Below are 24,041 nucleotides of genomic sequence, written 5' to 3'. Positions count from 1 at the left end.
TGACTTAACCAATTCTACTTTAGACTTGGAGCATGGATTGGTAAATGTTTAGTAAAAAAGAAGATATGAATGAAAATATCCAACGGAGGAGCTCAGTAGTGAGAGAAATAGGACCAATGGAAACAGAGTTGGAAAATAGAGTAGGATGTGGAAAAAAAACACCACACACTATAATACTGGAAAACTGAAAGTATGAAAAGAGAAAAATAATGAAAGGAAAGACCTACCATGAATCTAATTATCAGTTTACTTTTCACAAGTTCATATGCCCTAGAATATTTGGAATTACATTTCATCTTTTGTGTGGCACTACATATCTTAGATGAATATAATGGTATTTTACCTGTTTCTTTTTAAAAGATTTTAAAATTGATTTTTAGAGAGAGAGGAAGGCAGAAGGAGAGAGAGAGAAACATTGATGTGAGAGCAAAACATCGATCAGCTGCCTCTTGCACATCCCCCACCAGGGATTGAGCTTGAAACCTGGGCATGTACCCTGACTGGGAATCAACCTGGCAATTTTTGGTGCATGGACAACGCCCACCAACTGAGCCACACCAGCCAGGGCTATTTTACCTATTCTTAAAAAAAAAAAAAAGTTAAATAATGGTTGAATTTTTTAAAGTCCCTTATATAATTTTCTCGTTTAATGGGTATTATAGTCCCATTATTTTTATCTCTCCTGTTTTTCATGGAGTAGAAAAGGCTTGAATTAAAAGAGGTATTGTGCCGACATCATTTGGAATTGATACTATTTCATATGATTATTAGTAGCTGGTAGTTACCCATTTACAGAGAGTTTTTCTTTTGCTTTTTCCCAATATTCTGCTGTCTTCTTTGACCTATCTATATTGAAATTGTGGTTTTCAGAGTTTCTTTTACATATGAAATATCTTTTGCTTGTGCATTCGCTTGATTTCTTATTTAAGATCACAAGACAGAAAAAAATCCCTTGTATTAGAACAGAGTATAAAAAATAAATAATGGACACGGGAAATACAAATTCTATATGATAAAAAAAAAACAGAGTATATTATGTATAAAACATAACTGGCATAGACCTTTTAGTGATTGTATTTTAAAACAATAATTATTATTACATTTAATTACCACACACTCCATAGACTGTACAGCTCAAAGGAATGTTCTAAACCCTGTTGAAATCCAAACCCCTCTTAAACTCAACTTCATGTACAGTAGAGGCATTCACATACCATGTAAATAAAGAATGAGATGAAGAACTACTTGTAAGTCTTGTCATATTGGTAGAGTGGATGGTGGGTAATTGCTGAATACTCTAAGCATTGGAATGCTTTTGAGGCCAAACAAAATATAAGCTTTATTGCATTTTTTTAACCGTAGGAGGGAAAATTGATTTTAGGGGGAGGGGAAATACTGTTTCTGTGCTCCCTGTATTATTGTAGCATAAGATCAGAAGTGCTGCCTAAGCCCTTTTGGAGAAAAACTCTCCAAGGATTCTGAGGTTAAGATCGTGTTGTGGTTTCTCAGCCTTACTTTTTGGTAACTCTTAGCCTTAGGCCATGGCTATTATATATGCTAGAGGCCTGGTGCACGGATTCGTGCACCTGTGGGGTCCCTCAGCCTGGCCTGCATCCTCTCGCAATCCATGACCTCTTGGGGGATGTTGGACTGCAGGGATTGGGCCAAAACCGGCAGTCTGACATCCCCCGAGGGATATAGTAGTGCGCGAGGCGGCAGGTGACCAGGGAGGAGCCCAAGCCCAGGCTGGGCGCCGTGCTGCTCCCACTCATCCTGGCTCCACTGCGTCTGCTGCTCCCCCACTCAGTAGTGCTACCACAGAGGCGGGAGAGGCTTGTGCTGCCGCAGCTGCGCTCGCCAGCCGTGAGCCTGGCGTCTTGCACCCATTGGTCAGCTGAGCGGTGCTCCCACTGTGGGAGCTCACTGACAACCGGGAGGCAGCTCCTGCGTTGAGCGTCTTCCCCCTGGTGGTCTGTGTGTGTCATAGCGACGGGTCAAACAGTCGACTGGTAGCTTTGGGTTTTATATGTATATAGATCTATCTATCTATCTATCTATCTATCTATCTATCTATCTATATCTACATATCTATCTATCTATATCTATCTATCTATCTATCTATCTATCTATCTATCTATCATCTATCTATGAAGAAAATGATAGTAAACCCATATAATGTATTATAGGAGGTCAGAAGGAGATTAATTCAGAAGCTAATGATTAAGGCAAAATATTTCTAGATTTCTGAAGATTTTTTTCCCTAGTAATAGAGTCTCTGACAATGCAATTCTTTTAAAAAAAGATGAGAGCATAACTTTAAATTGCGATTTGTTTATAAGTGTGTCTGCTGCTACCTGTTTATCATTCCCAAATGGGAAAATTCATTACCTTGCTTGTCTTTACATGACTTCCCATGTAGTCTAATAATTACAGAGAAAAATATCCATATATAAGGGGATCAAAACATGGATTTAAAAAAGCAAAGAGAAAGAAGAAGTGATTCACTGGATCTGACACCTTATTTAACATTTCAGGATCAAACCAATACCAAATTCCTAGGACATAGTAGGGAGTCCAGCAGACAGTGAATGAAGTGGCAAAGGCAACCGTCATCTTTAGGGTCCTCAACCGAGCTCTTGGTATATTATTCTTGGATTGATTCAGTTGTAGTTCTATTAAAAAGAGAAAAGAGTAGGTGTTTAAAGACCAGTTTTATTACAACACTAAAATGGACAAAAAGGAAGACAGAATCACTAATTCATCCTAATAAATATAATGGAAGCAAATTTTAATGTTTTTAATAAATGATAATTTGTTGAAAAAGCATGTTTATATTTCAAGTTTTCCATTATAGCATATAATTAATAGAAAATATTAAAGATGATAGTGCTCTTACAATTTTCTACCAAACTAATTTTGATTTGAAATATTGTGGTACTCAAATTCTTAAAATATAAATTTGAGAGAGCAGACTGAGGTTGAGTAGAGCTGAGTTCTCTGCATCTTGGTTGTCATCCAACATAGCCATGTTTACTTTATAAATTCATAAACTTTAGTTTTTGAGAATGCACCAGGTTACTGAAGCAAAAAAGTCACAACCATATTTGTAAAGTTTCAGATGAAACAGTCAATTACATATTCAACAATTTTCCACATATCTAACTAACACATACACACTCACAAACACACACACACAAATGTGCAAAGTTATTTTGTGCGGATATACAGGATTTGATGTGAAACAGAAGAGCTTAATTTAAACAAATATTTGGCTGCCATTTAAATAATTGTACTTTGCTATATTCTAGAAATCAGGTGTTTGATAGAGAGTTGTGACAGCCCAACAGGAGCAATTCCCCAATGCATATACTGGGTAAATGGGGCATGAAATCCTTGCCCTTTTATCTTTAATTCCATGATCCAAATTTAGAACATTAGGAGATGCAGCCTCATTTGTCAATGGAGATTATAAAAGGGTTACGTCCTGGGGTGATTGTGAATGTAATGAGTTAATATATGCAAACTGCTTAGAACAGTATCTGGCACATAGTAAATGCCACTCTGGGTATTGCTGTTTAAAAACTGTTAACCCACAACTAACACCAAATCTAAGGAATACATACTATGGGGATCCTGATGAAGGACCCGTGTGAGGGTGAAGATGATTTTTGCATTGCAGATCAACATGATGAGAAGAGGAATGATGAAGAGGCAGCTGAAGGTGAAAAAGTTATAAAAGGCTTGATGCCACCATTGTGGAAAACTGCAGTGTGTTACACATTGAGAGAAACCGTCTGACTGTCCGGAGCCATCAGCTAAATGAATCATTCCGAAGATATATAACTGTATAAGGAAATAAAAAGTTAAAAAGTTGTGTTACATTATTTCAAACAGTATTTGCATGTGTTCTTGAGAGTTTTCTGCATTCCGCTAGCCTTTTAGCATGCTGTTGCCCAAAGCAATTGTTGAGGTCTTTGATTTACCCTTTAGGAATTTCTGTGAAAAGTTGTAAGTGAATCTTTACTTAAAGTATGTTTGGATAATGTGAATGGATCTATAGGATTTTTGATTTTTTTGGAAATTATTTCAAACTTGTAGAGCAATCCTCAACCAAGGATTTAAACCTTGTTTGAATTTACATTTCAGATGAAAATGTGCTGAGTAAACGTTGCAAGTAATTTTGTTCATCGTCCCATCTGCAGCACTTAAAAACTATGGCATTTAGAATGTGCCCCCAAGATATGTACTTAAATTTTATTTTTGAGACAGAAAACTCCAATAAAGTGGTCAAAACAGACAGTTAGACATGAACACACAGTTCACAAAAGAGATCCAATAGTCGTCCTTATGCATATGAAAAGATGTTCAACCTCATTCATGACAAGCGAATTGCCAATTAAGGCTTCACTGAAATGTAATTTTTTCACTAACAAGATTGGCAACATGGTAGCAACATGGTCTCATGACAAGGCTGCATGGAAACAGGGACTCTCAGACATTGCTAGGGGAAATGCAAATTGGTACAACTGTTATGGAGGGGTATTTGGCTGTAACTAGCATAATACATATTCATGTACCTGTGATGCAGCAATCCTACATCCAGGAATTTATATCTGGATGATATACCCCTACCTACATTATATGAAAATACATTTGCATAGGTTATTCATTGGTGCATTGTTTGTAATAGAAAAATATTGAAAACATCTAAATACCAATTCATGGAACAGTAGCTGAATAAACTATGGTAGACCACATGATGGAGTGTTATATAGTTATAAAAATAAAGAATAAGGAAAACCTCTCTCTCTCTCTCTCTCTCTCTCTCTCTCTAAATATATATATATATATATATATATATATATATATATATATATAACACGTAATATGCTAATTAGACCGGACAGCTGAATAATATTCTGGATGTCCTTCTGGACGACCCTCTGGAAGAAGCCGGGGCTGCAAGGGCCAAGTCAAGCTGCTGCAGCTGTGAGGGCTGAGCCCCTTGCAAGGATTTCATGCATCAGGCCTCTAGTCCTATCTAATAATCCTATATAATAAAAGGCTAATATATAAATCGACCGAAAGGCTGAATGACCCGTCGCTATGATGCGCACTGACTACCAGGGGGCAGATGCTTAATGCAGGAGCTGCCCCCTGGTGGTCAGTGCACTCCCACAGGGGGAGCGCTGCTCAGCCAGAAGCGGGGCTCGCGGCTGGCAAGCGCAGCAGTGGTGGCAGGAGCCTCTCCTACCTCTGCACAGTGCTAATGATGTCCAACTGACAGCTTTGGCCCATTCCCCAGACTGTGAGAGGGCACTGGCCGGACTGAGGGACCCCCCTGAGTGCATGAATTTCATACACCGGGCCTCTAGTAAATATATATATATATTTCTGTGTGCACCTATGTGTACATTTATTTATTTTCCAGCTCTGTTTGTTGAGAGATCCTAGGGATAATGACACATTAGTGCCAAAATCTTGATTTTAACTGTCATTGTTTACCAAAGGAACAAGAGCTCATTGGAGAAGTGGGTAATGCCAAGGCTTGGGCAGGCGAAGTACAGTATGTGCTTAGAACAACTTCTTGTGCCAAAAGTCAGGCAGTAGTCAGAGAGTGACGAAGCATGTCAGAAGAGATCAGGGGCCAGCTTGAAAGAGCTCCCATTGGCCAAATCTAGGGCAGTTTAAGCTTGATAATAAAAGAAACAACTGATATATAATGATAAACTATTGACTAAAGTAAGAATACATGGGTTCATTCCAAAAATAAATTACAAAACAACAAACAAATGTGGAGGGGGAAAGCTCTTTGTTACCATAGAAAGGAGCAATGTAATTACAGTAGTGGTAATCTATAAAAGTGATTCAGGCAAGAATCATCAATGCATTGTAAAAACATTGGTGAAAGTGCAGAGAACAGGTTACTTACATTTCTAAAAATATCTACCTACAGTATGTTCACTATAAAGAGTAAAATAACTGTAATAGAGAAATAACCAAATAATTAAAGTTAATATTGCCAGGAATGGGACCAGCTGACAGGGTCTGTTTCCTTATATAATGCACTAAGAAGAACTCAGCATCACTTCTTTTGTATTTCTGCTAAAGATGCATAACTTGAAACTAACCATGAAAAACCACCAAACATAAATTGAGGGGCATTCTACAAAATAACTGGCTTGTACTCTTAAAATGTCAATATCATGAAACAAACAAACAAAAAGACTGAGTAAAGGTTGTAGTTTAAAGAGGTCCCAAGAGACATGGCAACTCAGTCCACCACATAATCTTAGATTTTCTTTATTAAAAGGGACATTACAGCCCTAGCCAAAGCGCCGGCCTGCAGACTGAGGGGTCCCAGGTTTGATTCCAGCCAAGGGCACAGGCCTGGGTTGCGGGCTTGATCCCCAGTAGGGGGCGTGCAAGAGGCAGCCAATCAATGATTGATGTTTCTATCTCTCTTTCCTTCTCCCTTCCTCTCTGAAATCAATGTTAAGTGAAATAAGCCAGGCAGAGAAAGATAAATATCACATGATCTCACTCATTTGTGGAATATAATGAACGGCATAGACTGATGAACAAGAACAGAACCAGAGACTGAGAAACGTCGATCAGAACCTCAAACCTCAGGGAAGGAGGGGGTCGGTGGGAGTAAGGGGGAGAGATCAACCAAGGGACTTGTGTGCATGCATATGAGCCTAATCAATGGACACAGAAAACAGGTGGGTGCTGCATGAGTGGGGGGTGGGCGGTAATGGGGGAATAAGGACACATATGCATAAAAAAAAAAGAAATGTATTTAAAAAAATAAAAGGGACATTACAACGACGGGTGAGATATGAATAAGGTATAGAGATTAAATAATAGTATTGTATCAGTGCTATTTTTCTGATTTTGATACTTGTGATTATATGTGAGAAAAGTCATATTGAAATATTGAGAGGGAACATCCTATCTGAATTTATTTTTAAGCAATTCAGAAAAAATGTGTATGAAAGAGAACAAAACAAACAAGTGTAGTACAATGTTAATATTTGGGGAATCTGAGGGAAGTGTATTCAAGAAATCTTTTTACAATTTTTGCAATCTTTCTCTAAGCATGATATTATGATATGTTAAAAAGCACAAATTGAATCAACTATTAAAGAAATGTTGCAAGTTGTTTTCAAAAATGAGTTGCAGGGGACATTTATTCATTCCTCATTCATCAAGCACACTCTTACCTAGTCATTTATAAGCTTTTCCACCGAAAAACTTTAATTTACTATGAAACATTAATAAAATGGAAAGATAAGAGGGCCAAAGCACTTAAAAACTGATAGCAAGTAAATGCAAACAAAAATATTACAGGATTTTTTAAAATCTGTAGTCTATTAGTTCTTTTTTTAAAAAATTGAGGTATAATTAACTATAACATTATATTAGTTTCAGGTGAACAACATAATGATTTGATGTATACTTTTTAAAAAAAATATACTTTATTGATTTTTTACAAAGAGGAAAGGAGATGGATAGAGAGTTAGAAACATCGATGAGAGAGAAACATCGGTCAGCTGCTTCCTGCACACTCCCTACTGGGGATGTGCCCACAACCAAGGAACATGCCCTTGACAGGAATCGAATCTGGGGCCCTTCAGTCCGCAGGCCAACGCTCTATCCACTGAGCCGAACTGGTTAGGGCTGATGTATATATTCTAAATGATCACCACATTAAGTCTAATTACTATCTGTCACCATGAAAGGAGTTTTAGGGATAAAATGGGCAGGTTTAGGGAGTTTTAGGAATAAAGAGGTTCCACGGGGGAGGAAGGCATAGGTGAAGGCCAGGAGCCACCAGAAGGCACACATTCACCAAGAAAAAAGAAGTGCCACAGGATAAGGGGAGAAGAAGACATCCATTCACAGAAGACAGGGAAAAGCCACAGGATATGGGAGAAAAAGGATAGAGAAATGCCAACTAATGGGAGAAAGAGGAGAACAGATTTTCACAGGACATAGAGATTTCTACCACTGAAGGGGGAGAGTGAGGGGGGCACCACCACGTGGGGATTGGGCTTTGAAGCTGATATTCTGCAAAAGAGTGACAAATTAGAAGGCGGTATGAAGAGACAAAGAACTGCAGCCTTTATAAACCTTAGCAAAAAAGAGCTTGGTGGGTTACCCCCTTGGGACCCCCTCCCTACGTGGGAGTCTGTACTTGCTTCCAATAAATTTCCACCCGTTCTTCTACCAGCTTTTGTTCATGGCTTCATTCTTCAAATCCATCTGGACAAGAACCTGGGAAAGAAATCACCCTTGCATCCTGCTCAAGAAGACAACTGGAATCAACCACACATAGTTACACATTTTCTTTTTCATTGTGAAACGTATAAGTACAGTATAGTCCCCATGCTGTACATTATCCCTATGACATTCACAACTGGAAATTTGTATGGTTTGCTCCTCTTCACACACTGCCTCCTGGCTCTGACCATCACCAATTTTTTCTTTGTATCTAGGAGCTTGTTTTTCTTTTTCTTTTTAACGTTGTACATGTAAGCAATAGTATATAGTATTTATCTTTTTTGATTTGTTTCACTTAGCAAAGTGCCCTCAAGGTCCATCCATGTTGTTACAAATGGCAAATTTCCTTCTTTTTTATGATTGAATAATATTCCATTGTGTGTGTGTGTATGTGTGTGTGTGTGTGTGTGTGTGTACATTTCTTTATCCATTCATCCATAAATGGACATAGGTAATTTCCATATCTTGGCTATTGTATCTAATGCTACAGTGAACATGGAAATGCATATATCTTTTCAATTTTAGTGTTTTTGTTTTCTTCAGATAAATACCCAGAAATGGAATTGCTGGATCATATTGAAATAGGAATTTTAGGGGTGAAATAGGCAGGTTTAGGGAATTTTTAGAATTGGGGGTCCATGGAAAAAAAACACAGGGCTACAGGGCAGAAGTTACATTTCCATAAGACAAGGGAACTGGGAGTAGCAAAAAGGTCTATAGTTAGAAAATAAAGGAGGAGGAATAAAGCCCAGAGGGAATAGGAGAAGAGTGAGGGAGTAGGGCCTCAGGAGTTACTATAGTAACCAATTCAAAAGAGAATATTTACCAATCAGAAGGGATATCAGGACATAGGGACTTGCAGCCTTTATAAACCACGGAAACAGGAAGTCTGTGGGACTCTTTCCCCCTCCCCATGTGGAGTCTGTACTTGTTCTTCAATAAATCTCCACCTTTGCTATACCATCTTACATCTGTGAATTCATTCTTCGACTCCAATGGACAAAGAATCTGCGGAACCATCCTGCCCAAGGGAATACCACGTGTTCCAGTACAAAAATCCCATATCAACAGGGTAGTTCTATTTTTAATTTTTTGAGAACCTCCATACTGTTTTCTATAGCAGCTGTATCAGTTTACCTTCCCACCAGCAATGCACAAGGTTTCCTTTTGTTCAGATCCTCATCAACACTTGCTATTCCTTGTCATTTTTACAACAGCCATTCTGATAAGTGTGAAATACCTAATTGTGGTTTTGATTTGCATTTCCCTGATCATTAGTGATGTTGAGCACCTTTTCATGTACCTATCAGTCATTAGTATGTCTGCTTTGGAAAAATATCTAATCAGATCCTCTGCCCAATTTTTAATTGAATTGTTTGTTTTTTTGCTATTGAGTTGTATGAGTTCTTTAAATACAGTCATGTGCCATCTGAGAAATGCATTGTTAGGCAATTTTGTTACTGTGCGAACATTGTAAAGTACACTTATACAAACCTGGATAGTATAGCCTATTGCTCTGGAGGGGAGGAAAAACAATTTTCCCTCCACCCTCTGGATTCTTGGTAGAGACCCCTTGTAATAAAAGACAGATCAAAACAAAAAAAAAATGCTTAATTACATGCATACTTCATGTCTACATGGGAGAGACCCTCTTAAACAGGTAACTTGCCAAAGTGGCTGAAGTCAGCACCTTACATACCACCTTCAGCTGAAGTGTAAAGAAGATGTTGAAAGTGGAGGACTGAGTTACATTATGCAGATTTAATGTCTGTTGCATTGATGTGAACTTCTAGAAATAAGGTCATTCCCTTTTCTTGGTACCAGGAGAGAGACCCACTTACAACTGGAGATTTAATTCCTTACAAATGTAAATTTTTTAAAAAAAAATAAAGGGTAACCTCTAATTGTTTTATTTCAGAGTTTCACCCATATCTGCAGTTTTTTAAAGTGAACCAGCCTAAAATAAACCTTGTGCCAAAATAGCATATATTGGGGTGACAAATTCTGTTTCCTTACAGCTCTTAGGCAATAAACCAGCACAGCATGTTACTGTTGTATAGGCACTTGTAACACAATGGTAAGTACTTTTGAAATGCATTGTGATAAGAGAGCTACAACATCCCTAGCTGATAGGAAAAATCAGCTCCATTTTAATCTTACTAGAGGCCCAGTACACGAAATTCGTGTCCCTCAGCCCAGCTTGCACCCTCTCCAATCTGGGACCCCTTGGGGGATGTCCGACCGCCGGTTTAGGCCCCATCCCACAGGGATTGAACATTCCTCACACAATCCGGGACTGCTGGCTCCTAACTGCTCGCCTGCCTGCCTGCCTGATTGCCCCTAACCATTTCTGCCTGCCAGCCTGATCACCCCCTAACCGCTCCCCTGCTGGCCTGATTGATGCCTAACTGCTCCCCTTCTGGCCTGGTCGCCCGCAACTGCCCTCCCCTGCAGGTCTGATCTCTCCCCCCAACTGCCCTCCCCTGCTGGCCTGGTCACCACGGTGGAAGCCGCGCAGAGCAGCAGCTGGGAACCTGCCCACCGGTGGGGCTGAGGGAACTCTGGGCGCCTGCTGCCAGGCCGTGCCCTCTGGCACAGCCACGGGAACCCCGGCAGCAGGTGAGCAGAGCGGCCGCCAGACCTTCCGTCCCCTGTGGGGCTGCGAGAACTGCAGCATTCGTGCAGAGCAGCCGTCCCCACCCCTGCTGTGCACACCGCCATCTTGTGACAGCATTACAGCGTGAGGGTTAATTTGCATATTACCTCTTTATTATGTAGGATGGGACCACCACTGTCATATAGTAGTGTAATGGTTGAGGGAGAATTACTATATTTTGGATATTAGCCCCTTATCAGATACCTGATTTGCAAATATTTCCTCATATTTGGTAGATTGTCTTTTAACTTTGTTGGTAGTTTTGGTACCATTGTAATTAACCTAGTTATTAATAACAGGAGAGAAACAAAGGGAAGGCCAAATACTATAGGCATGTCACTTGGGCAGCTTTACCAGGAAGCTGCAGTTTAACACTCCCCAGGGAGCCATCAGGGTCTGTTCCCCACAGATCCATGGGGGAAAGGACTGAACAGGGTGAATAGAGGAATGCCCAATAAAGTCTGAGTGACATAGGGAGGTACTTCTCTGTCAGTCACACCTGGGAACAGGTCATTGGCCAGAGTAGGTGTGGCCAGTGCAAGATGTGTAATATTTAATACTCTAAACAAAGGAGTTCACTCTCTTGGTTTCCCTTGGTCTCTTGTGCTCTTGGCTCTTGGCATGTTGCACCTGACCCCTGGCCTGTGGGGCTCTCAAACCCCTACTCCCTTGCATTCACCCACCTGGTCCACAGCCGTGTGGACCTCACACAATGGACCCATGGACTGCAATAGGCCTAATGCTAAACCGGACCCAACTGCAATATGCAACAGAAACTCTGGACACTGGCTTTGCTTTTAGCTTTACTGACTCCCCAGCTGCACTTCTTCCAGGACTGGATTAAGGGAAATAGGACTTTGGAAACTCAAGGATATAATTCCTCATAAATAAAAATCACTCATCCTCCCATTCTTATCTTAGAAAATTATTTTTCTCGAGATATCATTAGGACTCCAGCCCCAGCACTCAGTCAGGAAAGGGATACCCCACTTCCACTGATAATAGTTTCCTTTGCTGTACAGTAGCTTTGTAGTTGGATGCAGTTCTACTTGTTTATTTTTGCTTTTGTGGCCAGGATTTCTTTTATTTTAAGCAAATGAGGGACAACCTTTTTTTACGTTTTTTATTGCATTAGAAAAAAAATTAAATTAAATTTCATTTATTTAACAGCCCAAGTAGTTCTTTCCTTTTTGAGTGATGGAGGAGGAGTGTAATATGCTTTATATTTAAAAAAATACTATATTTTTGCCCTGGCCCATGTGGATCAGTGGTTAGAATGTTGGCCTGTGCACTGAAGGGTTGTAGATTCGATTCTAAGTTGGGGGCACGTACCTGGTTTGCAGGTTCAATAGGGGCATGTGTGGGAAGCAACCAATCGATGTGTCTCCCTCCCTCCCTTATACTCTCTAAAAAATCAATGGAAAAAGTATTCTCGGGTGAGGATTAATTAAAACAACAACAAAATCCCAAACCCTACACACCTATATTTCCTTTCTTTGCTTTTACAGTAGATACATTTAAATAAACTATAATTATAATAAAAAATATGAGTAAATATAGTAAAAAATACAATTCTGTTTTATTTGTAATTAAAATGTTGATTTTTATTTTCAAGGGCAAAAATATTTTAAAATTAGTCCACTAGAGGACGCCCAATGATCACATCAATAATCTTAAAATCAAGAAACTCAAACACGCAGTCAGCTAATTCTATTTTATGATCCTGACCAACTTTTTCCTCAATATAAAGTGATTCTTTCAGTTTTCCATACTTCTTTTCAAGCTACCTTACTTAAAGCTCAGTTTTTAATTTGACCAAACAGATGTGAGTTGAAGTCTTTGGAAGGGTTACTTTACATAGAACCTGAAAGTCATATATTTCCTTAAAATCTTTACTTCCCTTCCTACCTTCCCAATTGTACTTGGAGCCAGATGACCTGAGTTTTACTTTATGCTCTGCACTGGGCCACATTTTCACTTTAATGTTTTAAGTTATAATGATGAAACTTTCAATAATAGTGACTTTGAAATATGGTACTATAATCTGAATTTTTTAAAAATATGTTTTATTGATTTTTAGAGAGAGAGAGAGGGAGAGGGAGAGGGAGAGAGACATAGAAACATCAATGATGAGAAAGAATCATTCATAGGCTGCCTCCCGGACACCCCCTACTGGGGATCCAGCCTGCAACCTGGGCATGTGCCCTGACTAGAATCTAACTGGTGACCTCTTTTTTCCTGGGTTGATGCTCAACCGTTGAGCCACACTGGCTGGGCTGATTTGAATTTTGGTTATCATCTTTTTTTTTTAAATTTTTTTATTTAACAAATACTTTTGTGTGTGTGTGTGTGTGTGTGTGTGTTTTAGTTCTCACCTGAGGATATATGTTTTTATTGATTGATTGATTTTAGAGAGAGGAAGGGAAAGAGAGAGAGAAAGAAACATCAATGCGATAGAGAAACATTGATTGGTTGCCTCCCAAATGCATATTGACTGGGGATTGAACCCACAACCTAGGTATGTTCCCTGACCGGGAATCGAACCTGCAACCTTTATGTGTACAAGATGATACTCCAACCAACTGAGCCACCTGGCCAGGGCAAAAATGCTTATTTTTAAAGCAACTCCTTGGTTAAAGACTATACTAGGTGCTGTCTATACTAAACAATAAACCAGATATATCCTGCTATCAGGGTCTTAAATATTTGGTAAAGAAGATAGAGCATGTATGTGACACCTGCAATACAAGATAGACTGTGATAAGTTCAAAAAGAGAGGTACAGTAAAGTGTTATGGAAAATCAGAAAGTTACTTGCCCATAAATTAGTTGTCTGAGGCTTGGTTTGGTTTATTTTATGCTCAAGGCAATGTTCATTTTAATGATTATTAGAGGGATCACTTTACTTCCAGTGGTTCTTTTGTCCTTGGATTATATTTCTTTATGTTTCTCCTCTCTTATCCTTGGCCCCAGTTTCATTAGTGTTTGCTTTATTTTGACATAAACAAGAACAATCTGTTTTCCTTTCAGTCAATTGCAGATGCTCATTTCTTTTTAGAATATTATTTTCAACCCTTACCTTACCCAAGACTAATTACACCATTACCTAATCTTTTCCAAAGGTAATTATCTTCAGGTGATGTGATTCAGTTTCCTCATCTATAAAATGGAGATGTTAATAGTATCTACCCCTAGGTGCTATCATGACAATTAAACAAATAAATACATGGAAAGTGCTTAGAATAGTGCCTGGCACACAGCACTATATAAGTCACAACCGTTATTATAATAAAATTAGAGGCCCAGTGCACGAAATTTGTGCATGGGTAGGGTCCCTAGGCCTGCCGGTGATCACGGCCAATCAGGGCCTCTGGCTGCTGGCCAGGGCCTCCCTCCCTGGCTGCTGGTTGCTGTCCATGGCCACCCTTCCCAGCTGCCAGCTGCCTGCCGGGGCCTTCCTTCGTTCCGTGCCACCCCCTGGTGGTCAGCACACATCATTGTGAGTGATAAAACTCCCGGTCTCCTGGTCAAACTCCCGTGGGGACACTTTGCATATTAGCCTTTTATATATATGGATTTTTGAGGCACAGAGCTTATAAATATGTGTTCATATATATTTATTTATATATTTGTAAATATATGCCATCTTTCTTTTCCTGAAATCTCTTAACCATCTATTCTCACCTTACAATTTTCCTGTCTTTCCCTTTTCTTCAGTTAAAAAGGAAGTAGACAATGCTGCGTAGTGTGGGTATAGTGCAGTAGTTAAAAGCTCTGGGTATGAAGGTAGTTGGGTGCACTGACACCTCCACTTACTGGATGGTAATGTTGGGCATATTATATAACATTCTTATCTTTAGTTTGTTCATGAATAAAATAAGGGCAATAAGCATATCTAATTCATAGAGTTGTTGGAGCCTTACATGAAGTAATGAACACAAAAGCATTTAGTAACTTCCTATCCAATATTTATGTCCTCCATAACTATTATTTATCATCATCATCATTATTGTTGTTATCTGCTATTAGTTTGCTATTACTGTGTTCCAGTACAGTTCTTGGCATATTGTGTGTGTGTGTGTGATGAGTATTTATTGAATTTAAGCTGCCTGTCAAGTTCGAAAGTGCATTCTAGCACTATACATTTTCTGTGTCAAGGCAAGCCTCCACACATCTTCAGACCACACATCTTTATACCAAAGACTGAAGGATAGCTCATTTATCTTGCCTGTAGGCCTAGGTTAACTACAGAATTTAAGTACTGTCAATAGGTAATGTTTCATATTAAGCAGTGGTATGAGCTAGTGGTATAAACTCTTTCTGTAAATAATCTGCTACTCTGGAATTCTTGTGGTCTTAAATGACTGTTATTGAAAACCATGTAATTTTTAATTATATATGGACACACCTAATTCAGGAAATGTTTTATTCTCAACATGTACTTACCAGCCTAACCACAGATGCTCTTAAATCAGATCTTTGGATCATGTTTGTTGCCTTTTTTTTTTTTTTTAACTTTTCTCTTTTTTCTCTACTCTTCCCTTTTCTTCTTTTTTTTTCCTTTTTCCCTCTCTCCCTCCTTTTCTTCCCTGTTTTTTCTTTTTCCTACTTTTAAAAAATTATGCCTCCAATACTTGATTTATTATGTACCTATGAGAGTGAGTAGGATAGTTTGGTGACCAGGGTGTAGGTTGGCCAAATTTACTTATCAGTCAGAATAAATTTGAAATAATCAACCTTTATATAAGCAATTCTCTTTACTGTTTTTCAATGCCCATATTTCCCTATTATTTTCTCACCTGACTTGATGAAAGAAGGAATGAAGACAGGAGGAAAGGAAGGACTAAACATTAACTGAGTGTTTATAAAGTCTTATAGTAGATGATACTTTATGTATCTTATTCTTTATAATGTAGTCTTTAAAATTGCATTTAAACAATTAATTTACACAGAATCACATAGCTGGTAAGAGATAGTATTGAGACTTGAAGTCAACTTTGTTTTAATCCAATATCCATGCCATTTCTACTATCCCATTGCCTCTCATACTTTGTTGCAGGGAGATGTAAGATCTTCAGAGAGACTATTACTGGGGCTAGTGTATAGCCAAGTAGAAGACTGGGCCTCCCTTAGCCCTATTCAACCAGAGCATATCTGTTTTATTTATTGGGGCTTCACATAGATTTTTTAAAAATTCCATTACTAGTAAGAAGTTTGAAAGTTCCTACAGTACACTATGATAAAAACTTTTGGAAATATATCTCCAAACCATCATAGAATGTAGTTTCTGAGGTTAGTAATAAGGAAGGTGGAAAACCAAGGTGGCCAATTTGAAACTTGATCTTTCTGAGCTGTTGCAAAATGTCATAAATTCCCAGATTGCCAGGCCTAAATTTTGACAACAAACTTGTTATATTTTTTAACCTGGTAATGAATTACTCAAGTAATAGAAAATTAATATATGCACCAAGGGATGAAGATTAAAGTTCATTGTAAATTAGCCACAACAGGATGTGTCTTTGTCAATGGGCTTGTCCCCAGAGTGTGGTGAAGCATGAAGTACACTCACCATGTGTCACAGTCTAGAAATAAAAAGCCCTCTTTATGTCTCGTCTTCAAATATAAGTAACATTAGTCACAGGGTTGAAACCCCATTTCAGAGATAGCAGAGAGCCATAATAAAAAGAAAAACTGGCATTAATAAAAAAAATAACAACAAGTCCAGTGACATTGGGAGAGCCGACGAATCCTTTAAACCCGTGGTTTCCAAACGGCAGGTTGTGCCTAGCAGGTAGCTGTAATCAGTTGAAAATAAGGTAGAACAGAGTAGATATTTTTTAAATGAAAAATCTTTTCTCAGTCATAGGTGTGTGAGAGAAAGACAGACAGACAAACGATGTCTCTATGTAGTATGTATACTGCCAAAAAGGTTGGAATGTCATTATTTTCAAAGGTTCTTTTTGGACATTCTCTCATGCATGAAACGGGGATAATAACATGGTTCTACTGTACTTCATAGAGTTAATGTAAACATAACATAAGATCACATATTTTAGGTTTTTCAGGAAATTTTACACAGTTCCTTACAAATTTAAAGTGCTGCTGAAAGTAAAGATGGGTCATTTATTTTACCAAAAAATATGTTACCGTAATTTCTGTGGCCCATATTCACATAAATCTCTCAGAGTAATGTATTTGAAGTCAAGCTATTTATCACTTGAAATTCCTAAACAATTTAAAGTTAATTTTATGTTTTCTTTTTATTACATCAAGATAGATAAGTATTTGGCATTGTCTTCCTGTTGTTGCTGTGATATACTTAGATGGAAATAATTGAGGTAATAAATCAATATTTTATTTACAGCCTTTGGGAGAGTTCTTTTAAAAGAGTGAAATTGTGGGTTTGTGTTTCAGTTATCATAAATTGACTTATTTCTACTGTTTTAACTTTCATCTACATCAGTATTCCAAAATACCAATCACTTTTTGAATAGCCATCCTTATAATAAAAGGCTAATATGCAAACTGTCCCCTTGACTGGGAGTTTGACCAGGAGTTCTATAGGAATTTGACCAGGGGGTGAGACCAGCTGGCCAACGGCCCGCGGTCCCTCCCCCCGGCTGGCCTTGCCCCCGATCGGCCCCCCCATCCCCGATCTGGGGTGGGGCCAGCTGGCCAACTGCCCATGCTCCCTCCCCACTGGCCTGGATCAGGTGGGTGGGCCAACCTCCCGTGGCCCCTCCCCCCCAGGCTGGACAGCCGGATGGCCCTGATTGGGGCAGCCAACTTCCCGTAGCCCCTCCCCCCAGGCTGGCCAGCCAACCTCCCATGGCCCCAATCAGCCCTGATCACTGGCCAGCCTGAGGGACTCCACCCATGCACGAATTCGTGCACTGGGCCTCTAGTCTCTCTATATAAAAGCCTAAGGGACTGTTATGATGAAACAACCAGAACGACTGGAACGACTGGTCGCTATGACATGCACTGACCACCAGGGGGCAGACACTCAATGCAGGAGTTGCCCACAGCCTGCAGGCCACGATCACCAATGGGGCCTGCAGGCCAACTTCCTGGTCTCCCCCCCTGGCTGGCAGGCTCCGTCAGGGCCGGACCACCATCCCTCCCCCATCCCTCCCCCAGCTGGCAGGCCCTGATTGGCCCACTGCCTGTCCGCTGCGGTGGCAGTTGGCCCCTCCCCATGGCCAGCAGACCCAATCACCTGATCAGGGCCTGCCGGCCAACCTCCCAGTCCCTTCCCCCAGCTGGCAGGTCCCAATCACCTAATCGGGGCCGGGCCCCCTGGGCTGGGACGTGGAACTGGGAGTGGGTGGCAGTGGATGCAGGCAGCGAGGGAAGGAGGAAGGGGGGAGGCATGGAGGTGGGGAACCTGATCAGCCCTGATTGCTGGCCAGGCTTAGGGACCCCACCCATGCACAAATTTTGTGCACTGGGCCTCTAGTACTTATATAAAGACCTTATATCATCAATATCATGTCCTAAAGCAAATGTTTTTAGCCCTTTTCAAAGCCTGCCTTTCCTCCCCTTTCAAATAGACAGGCAGACAAAGAAACTAACACACTTCTCAACCTACCTGTCTGTTTCTGTGGTTTTACTATTAAAATTCCTTGACCAAAAATATTAGAGCTTTATTTTACTCTCCTCTATTATTAACCCCCTACTACTAAAGCAAATTTGTTGCCAAGCTTTGCTTTTTGTTTGAAATGTCCCTTGTAATTACTATCAATTCCCTCTGACTCCACCCTAGCCCTCAGCCTAATCACCTCTTTGCCAGATGTTCTGAAAAAGCTTCTTTGTCTCTCTCCTCTCTACATATATTTTATTGAAATATTTTTTGTTAAAATTATTTTAGTAATGTACATAACATGATGACTATAGTTAACACTGCTGTATGATATATAGAAAAGTTGTTGGCAGATTAGATCATAATAGTTCTCATCACAAGAAAACATTTTTTAATTTTTTAATTGTGTCTTAATGAAATGATGGATGTTAGCTGCACCTATTGTGATAATTATTTCACAATATATGCATGTCTTTTTCTTTAAGGTAAAGTGGTACATTTATTAAGATATGATAAGTTCAAATAAGTCACTCAAAGTACTAGAACAACATCATATAAATAAATGTCAAAGGTTATGTTTAGGAAATTGATAAAAATACAAAAATTTGGCCCGACTGGTATGGCTGAGTGGTTGAGTGTTGACCTATTAACCAAGTGGTTGAGTGTTGACCTAGTGCCCATCTCTCATTGACATTTCTCTTTCTCTATCCCTCTCCCTTCTTCTCTCTCTAAAATTAATAAAGACATATTTTAAAAAATACAAAAATGCTAAAATTAATTAGTTAAAATATTAGTAGCCAAAAATATAAAAAAGATGTTCTTTTGTGTATTTATATTCAAGAGAGTCAAAAAAGATTGGCACTTTATACATTGAGGATATCAGGAAATCAATTTATCATTATGTTTTAAGGAGTCTTAAAAATGTTTGTACACTTTTACTCAGCTATTCCAATTTAAATTCCATAAGAAGACACTTGGGAGAAGATTTTCATTGTAATGTTTGTTTTATAATTGAGAAAAAGGAAAAAAGTGATACATTAAATACAGGTGGACCTCCCCTGGCACAGGACCATGTCGGCGGAAACTTGGGCAGAGTGGAAATGTGTCCTTGCTTTACGTGGGTCGCAGTTACCACAGCACTGTGCCAAGTGAGGACCACTGGTACTCAGTACCTGGCCAGACACAGGCAGATGGCAGATGAACAGAAGCTGGTTGTACATAATGGATCCCCTGTAAGGGTGTCTGGCTGTGATAATAAAGGAAACTGTGACTGTCACGTGACAGACGTTTGCATTTGAATTTAATTTTTTAGCCTCATCCGAGCTTATGTGTATTGACTTTAGAGAGAGGAAGGGGGAGAGAGAGATATATCAATCAGTTGCCTGCCATACACACAGCCCTACAGGGGATTGGACCTGAAACCTAGGTATGTACCATGACTGGGAAGTGAACCAGAAACCTTTTGGTGTACTGGACGATGCTCCAACCAACTGAGCAACTTGGTCAGGGCTGCATTTGAATTTATACAGACATTAAAATGAAGAAGCCCCCAGTTAAAGAAAGGGCAAGTCATTTTATATAGCTGTTTATGAAAAAAAGAAGGGTATAATAATGCATACATTATAACTTTGTAAAATGCTAGGATTATGGAAAAGTAACACTCGCTCTTTATATCTATGTACCAATTTTCTACGATAAACAATTTTATAGGCACGAAAAGAAACAAAAAGTGCGCCCTAACTGGTTTGGCTCAGTGGATAGAGCGTCGGCCTGCGGACTGGGGGGTCCCGGGTTCGATTCCGGTCAAGGGCATGTACCTTGGTTGCGGGCACATCCCCAGTGGGGGGTGTGCAGGAGGCAGCTGATCGATGTCTCTCTCTCATCGATGTTTCTAACTCTCTATCCCTCTCCCTTCCTCTCTGTAAAAAAAAAAAAAAAAAAAAAAAAAGAAACAAAAAGTGCATATTTCCAATATAATTTCACAATATGTGTAAATCACTCCATCATGTTGTACACCACAAATTCATTCAGTGATGTATGTCAATTCTAAAAAGAAAAAGATAATTTTACCCTTTGTACAGGTCTCACAGCTATATCGCTCAAAATTCCCAGGCTTTCAATGGCTATACTATACATCCATTTTACCCCATTCATTAATTCATTTATCCAAACTTTTTCTGTGTTGTTTGTAAAATGTGAAAGATTCATTTCATCTGGAAAAACCCCAGAGTATCCAAACATTTTACATTTCTATTTTGCTAGGTCTCTTACTGGGTACTGTGAATATGAAATATGTTGAACACAACAGTCTCCACTATTTAGGAGCACATACCTTCAAGGCAAAGACCGGCAAACAACACAATCACATTACATTATGACAAAGAAATAGTATCCCATGAGGTTAAAGAAAGGGGATCAACAACCAAATCTAATTTCCTGCTGGTCCCAACTCTCCATTTGTCACTTTACCCAAACACATCGTCTATAAGAATCACACTTTCAACCTTGGTTGAAAAATATCTGTGCTCCTTGACTTATTTTTTTCCATCCAAATACCATCCCTCTTTAAAAACTCTGCTAATCGTATCTTTACCCTCAAATCTTCCTTCACCATTTCAAGTCATACTCATCTCTCCCTCTTCTTACATTTGTAATAGGTTTAAAACAATTTAGTATTGTTTTAATACTAAATTAGCTTTATGTAAGTTCTGTTTCCACAACTGAATTACATTTTCTTTGAGGGCAAGTTTTTAATTTCGTCAATACCAGGCTCAGTGCTAGAAACCCAACTTGTGGTTATCTTCTCCAAGAAAACCAATCAATAAGCCGCATTCATACTTTAAAGAAACAAAATGGAAAATTTCAAAACATAGCCTTAGCTAAATAACTTAATTTCAAGCGATATATTTGCTAAACCTATTCATATCTACTCATTCACTGTGAGAATAATTGTAATGTACTTTTCCCCAGGGAAATAAAAACATTTTCATTTTTTCCCCATTTTCCATGTTATAAAACAAACACTAATTGGTTAACAAAAAATATTGGTTGAGTGAGGAATTAGTGAAAAAATTTAGTTACCCAGCTTTCCTTTGTCTCGTACTATTTATATAGTGAGTCTTGCATTGCCTTTTTTTTTTTCCTGGCCAGTTTAGAATGTCTAAATAAATTTCCATTTTTGGCGTGTTTTTGGAGGATCCTGGTTAACTCTGACTTTACTTCTTGATACCCCCTTGATACTCTTCATCTAGTACATTTACATGCATACAGAGAACTTGTTTATTTATTACTAAAGGATCTTTCTATTTGCAAGAATGTGTCCTTTACTTCAGAGATGTGACTTCTGACAAAGGCAGATTATAGAGGTCAATTAACCAGGTAGCCTCTGTTGAAAACAATCTGGAGAGATCTCTATCTGCCTGCTGCAGGAGAGGGCCTGTGCCTACACCAACAGTCCTAGAGTTTTGCTAATAGTCGGTTACAGTCTAACGTCCCTCCAGAAAAATTTAAGTCAACCACAGGGAAATATTCAAAATGCCCAAAGCTCAAGATTTTCCTCTTTTTCTCTTTATTCAGTCCCATTCAGCTGCAAATTTTAGATCAACATACTAATTGAGAACAATTCTCTCTGAACTGCAATGACAGAATTCTTAACATTTCCACTCAAGAGGTCCCAAATAAGACAAGTTATAAATACTTTCTATCTATACAAATTTCATAGTTCCTAAAGATCCTCTCAATTTGCCATGTCAACCAGAGCAAAAAGAAAAATAGGTGAAAGACTAAGATGGGAATGCGGTCACGTTTGAGAGTGGCTACATTTTGGGGGAGTATTTAGTATGTACCAGAGATTATTCTAGACACTTTAAAACATGTTCATTTAATCACACAAGCTGCATGAAGTAGGCATTACCTCTATTTTATAAATGAACGACCTGAAACTCAGAGAGGTTAAGGAATTTGCCCAAGGGAACAGTGCCAAGATTGGAACTCTACTCTGACTTCCAGAGCCAAGCTCTTAAGGATAATACAATTCCCTGGGGAAAAGTACATTACAATTATTCCCTGGGGAAAAGTACATTACAATTATTCTCACAGTGAATGAGTAGATATGAATAGGTTTAGCAAATATATCGCTTGAAATTAAGTTATTTAGCTAAGGCTATGTTTTGAAATTTTCCATTTTGTTTCTTTAAAGTATGAGTGCCTTTGACTTACAACAAAACAATACTAGTACTCAAGTTTAGACAGGAAATCTGTGATTGCCACAGTGCAACACGTTCATTTTAACGGTTTACCTGTGGTCCAGCGAAGAGGCTACTGAGGAGCCAGGCCATGCCAATCAAGGACTGTCCCAGCTTGCTGTTGCTCACAGGTAGGGGTCTCGTGATGGCCAGGGAGCGGTCCAGGCTGATCACCACCATCATGAAGGCTGGGGCGTACATGGAGAAAAGCTTCAGGTAGCTGAGCACTTTGCAGAGGAGCTCTCCCCCATACCATTGGACTGTAATGTTCCACATTCCATCCAGTGGCATGACAATCAGAGTCTCCAACAGGTTGGCTAAAGTCAGATGTTTTAAAAGCACATTCATTCTCGAGAGCTTTTTCCCTTTCTCTTTCTTCTGAGTCCACTGCTTAAGTTTCAACAAGAAAGTAGTATTGAAAGTCGTGGAGAGTAGAAAAAGGAAGAAAGTAACGGTCACTCGGATCTTCCCAGACAAGGTCAGGGTGGGGAGGCTGCCCTGCATCAGCGGGCTGCTGCTGTTGATGGATGAACAGTGATTTTGACTCTGTTCAGCAGAGGCACCGTTTGCCATGTTTCCCAACTGGTAGAGCTTCAAGACTTGTGCTTCTGGCACTTCTGGTGTTTTATTGTAATTGAACCCATTTTATTTCTATCACCGGTTTAGATTTATGACAAATTTTGTTCCTGACATACTTTATATTTAATGCAAAAGTTCAAGGTGAACTTGTTTTGTGGGTTTATAATCCAACAGAGCCTGCCAAACACATTCTGAGGGCCACACGTAACTGTAGAACCCCAGCAGATGGCCTGGTTGTCACAACATTTTTCCTGATGGAAGAAGCACACTTGAAGCTTAATTTTGAATTTAAAATTTACTCAGGATGTTATTAAAATAACCATAATGAAGAGATTTTCTAAAAACTAATGTGTTAGTGTTCTGTCCAACAGATGCAAAATGAAAATGAAGAAAAAGACAAAAATAACTGTTAAAATCTGTTCTTTGAAGAAATGAATACATTTCTCAAAAGCATTTGTTTTCTTTTAAAATCACATGCTACTATTCATTCAAACACTAGACAAATATACTAACTTAATGACATCCGCCACAAAACACTAAATTAATACATTAACAATTAGAATCAAACTGACATAATACATATTGGACTGCATCAAATTTATCAATCAGTCTTAATGGTCAAGTTAGAATAAAAATGGTAAACTATTTAAAAAAAATTATTGCCTCGCTTATGTAATTGTCTCAATATTATACTT

At 39.0% G+C, this 24,041-nt stretch overlaps 1 protein-coding gene across 1 annotated transcript; it reads right to left on the bottom strand.

The window, feature by feature from the left end:
• Positions 1-2,427: 2,427 nt before the first annotated feature.
• GNRHR (gonadotropin releasing hormone receptor) lies at positions 2,428-23,340 on the bottom strand (the record flags this gene model as incomplete). The annotated part of the gene is made up of 3 exons (XM_080676066.1): positions 2,428-2,672; positions 3,624-3,843; positions 22,822-23,340. The coding sequence occupies 3 exons, from the start codon at positions 23,338-23,340 to the stop codon at positions 2,428-2,430; spliced, it is 984 nt and encodes a 327-aa protein (XP_080532192.1).
• Positions 23,341-24,041: the final 701 nt, after the last annotated feature.

This window comes from Plecotus auritus (genome assembly GCF_963455305.1).
Source record: "Plecotus auritus genome assembly, chromosome: 1".
NCBI classification, from domain to species: Eukaryota; Metazoa; Chordata; class Mammalia; order Chiroptera; family Vespertilionidae; genus Plecotus; species Plecotus auritus.
Note: the sequence above shows the minus strand (reverse complement) of the source record. Positions and strands in the feature narration are given on the sequence as shown.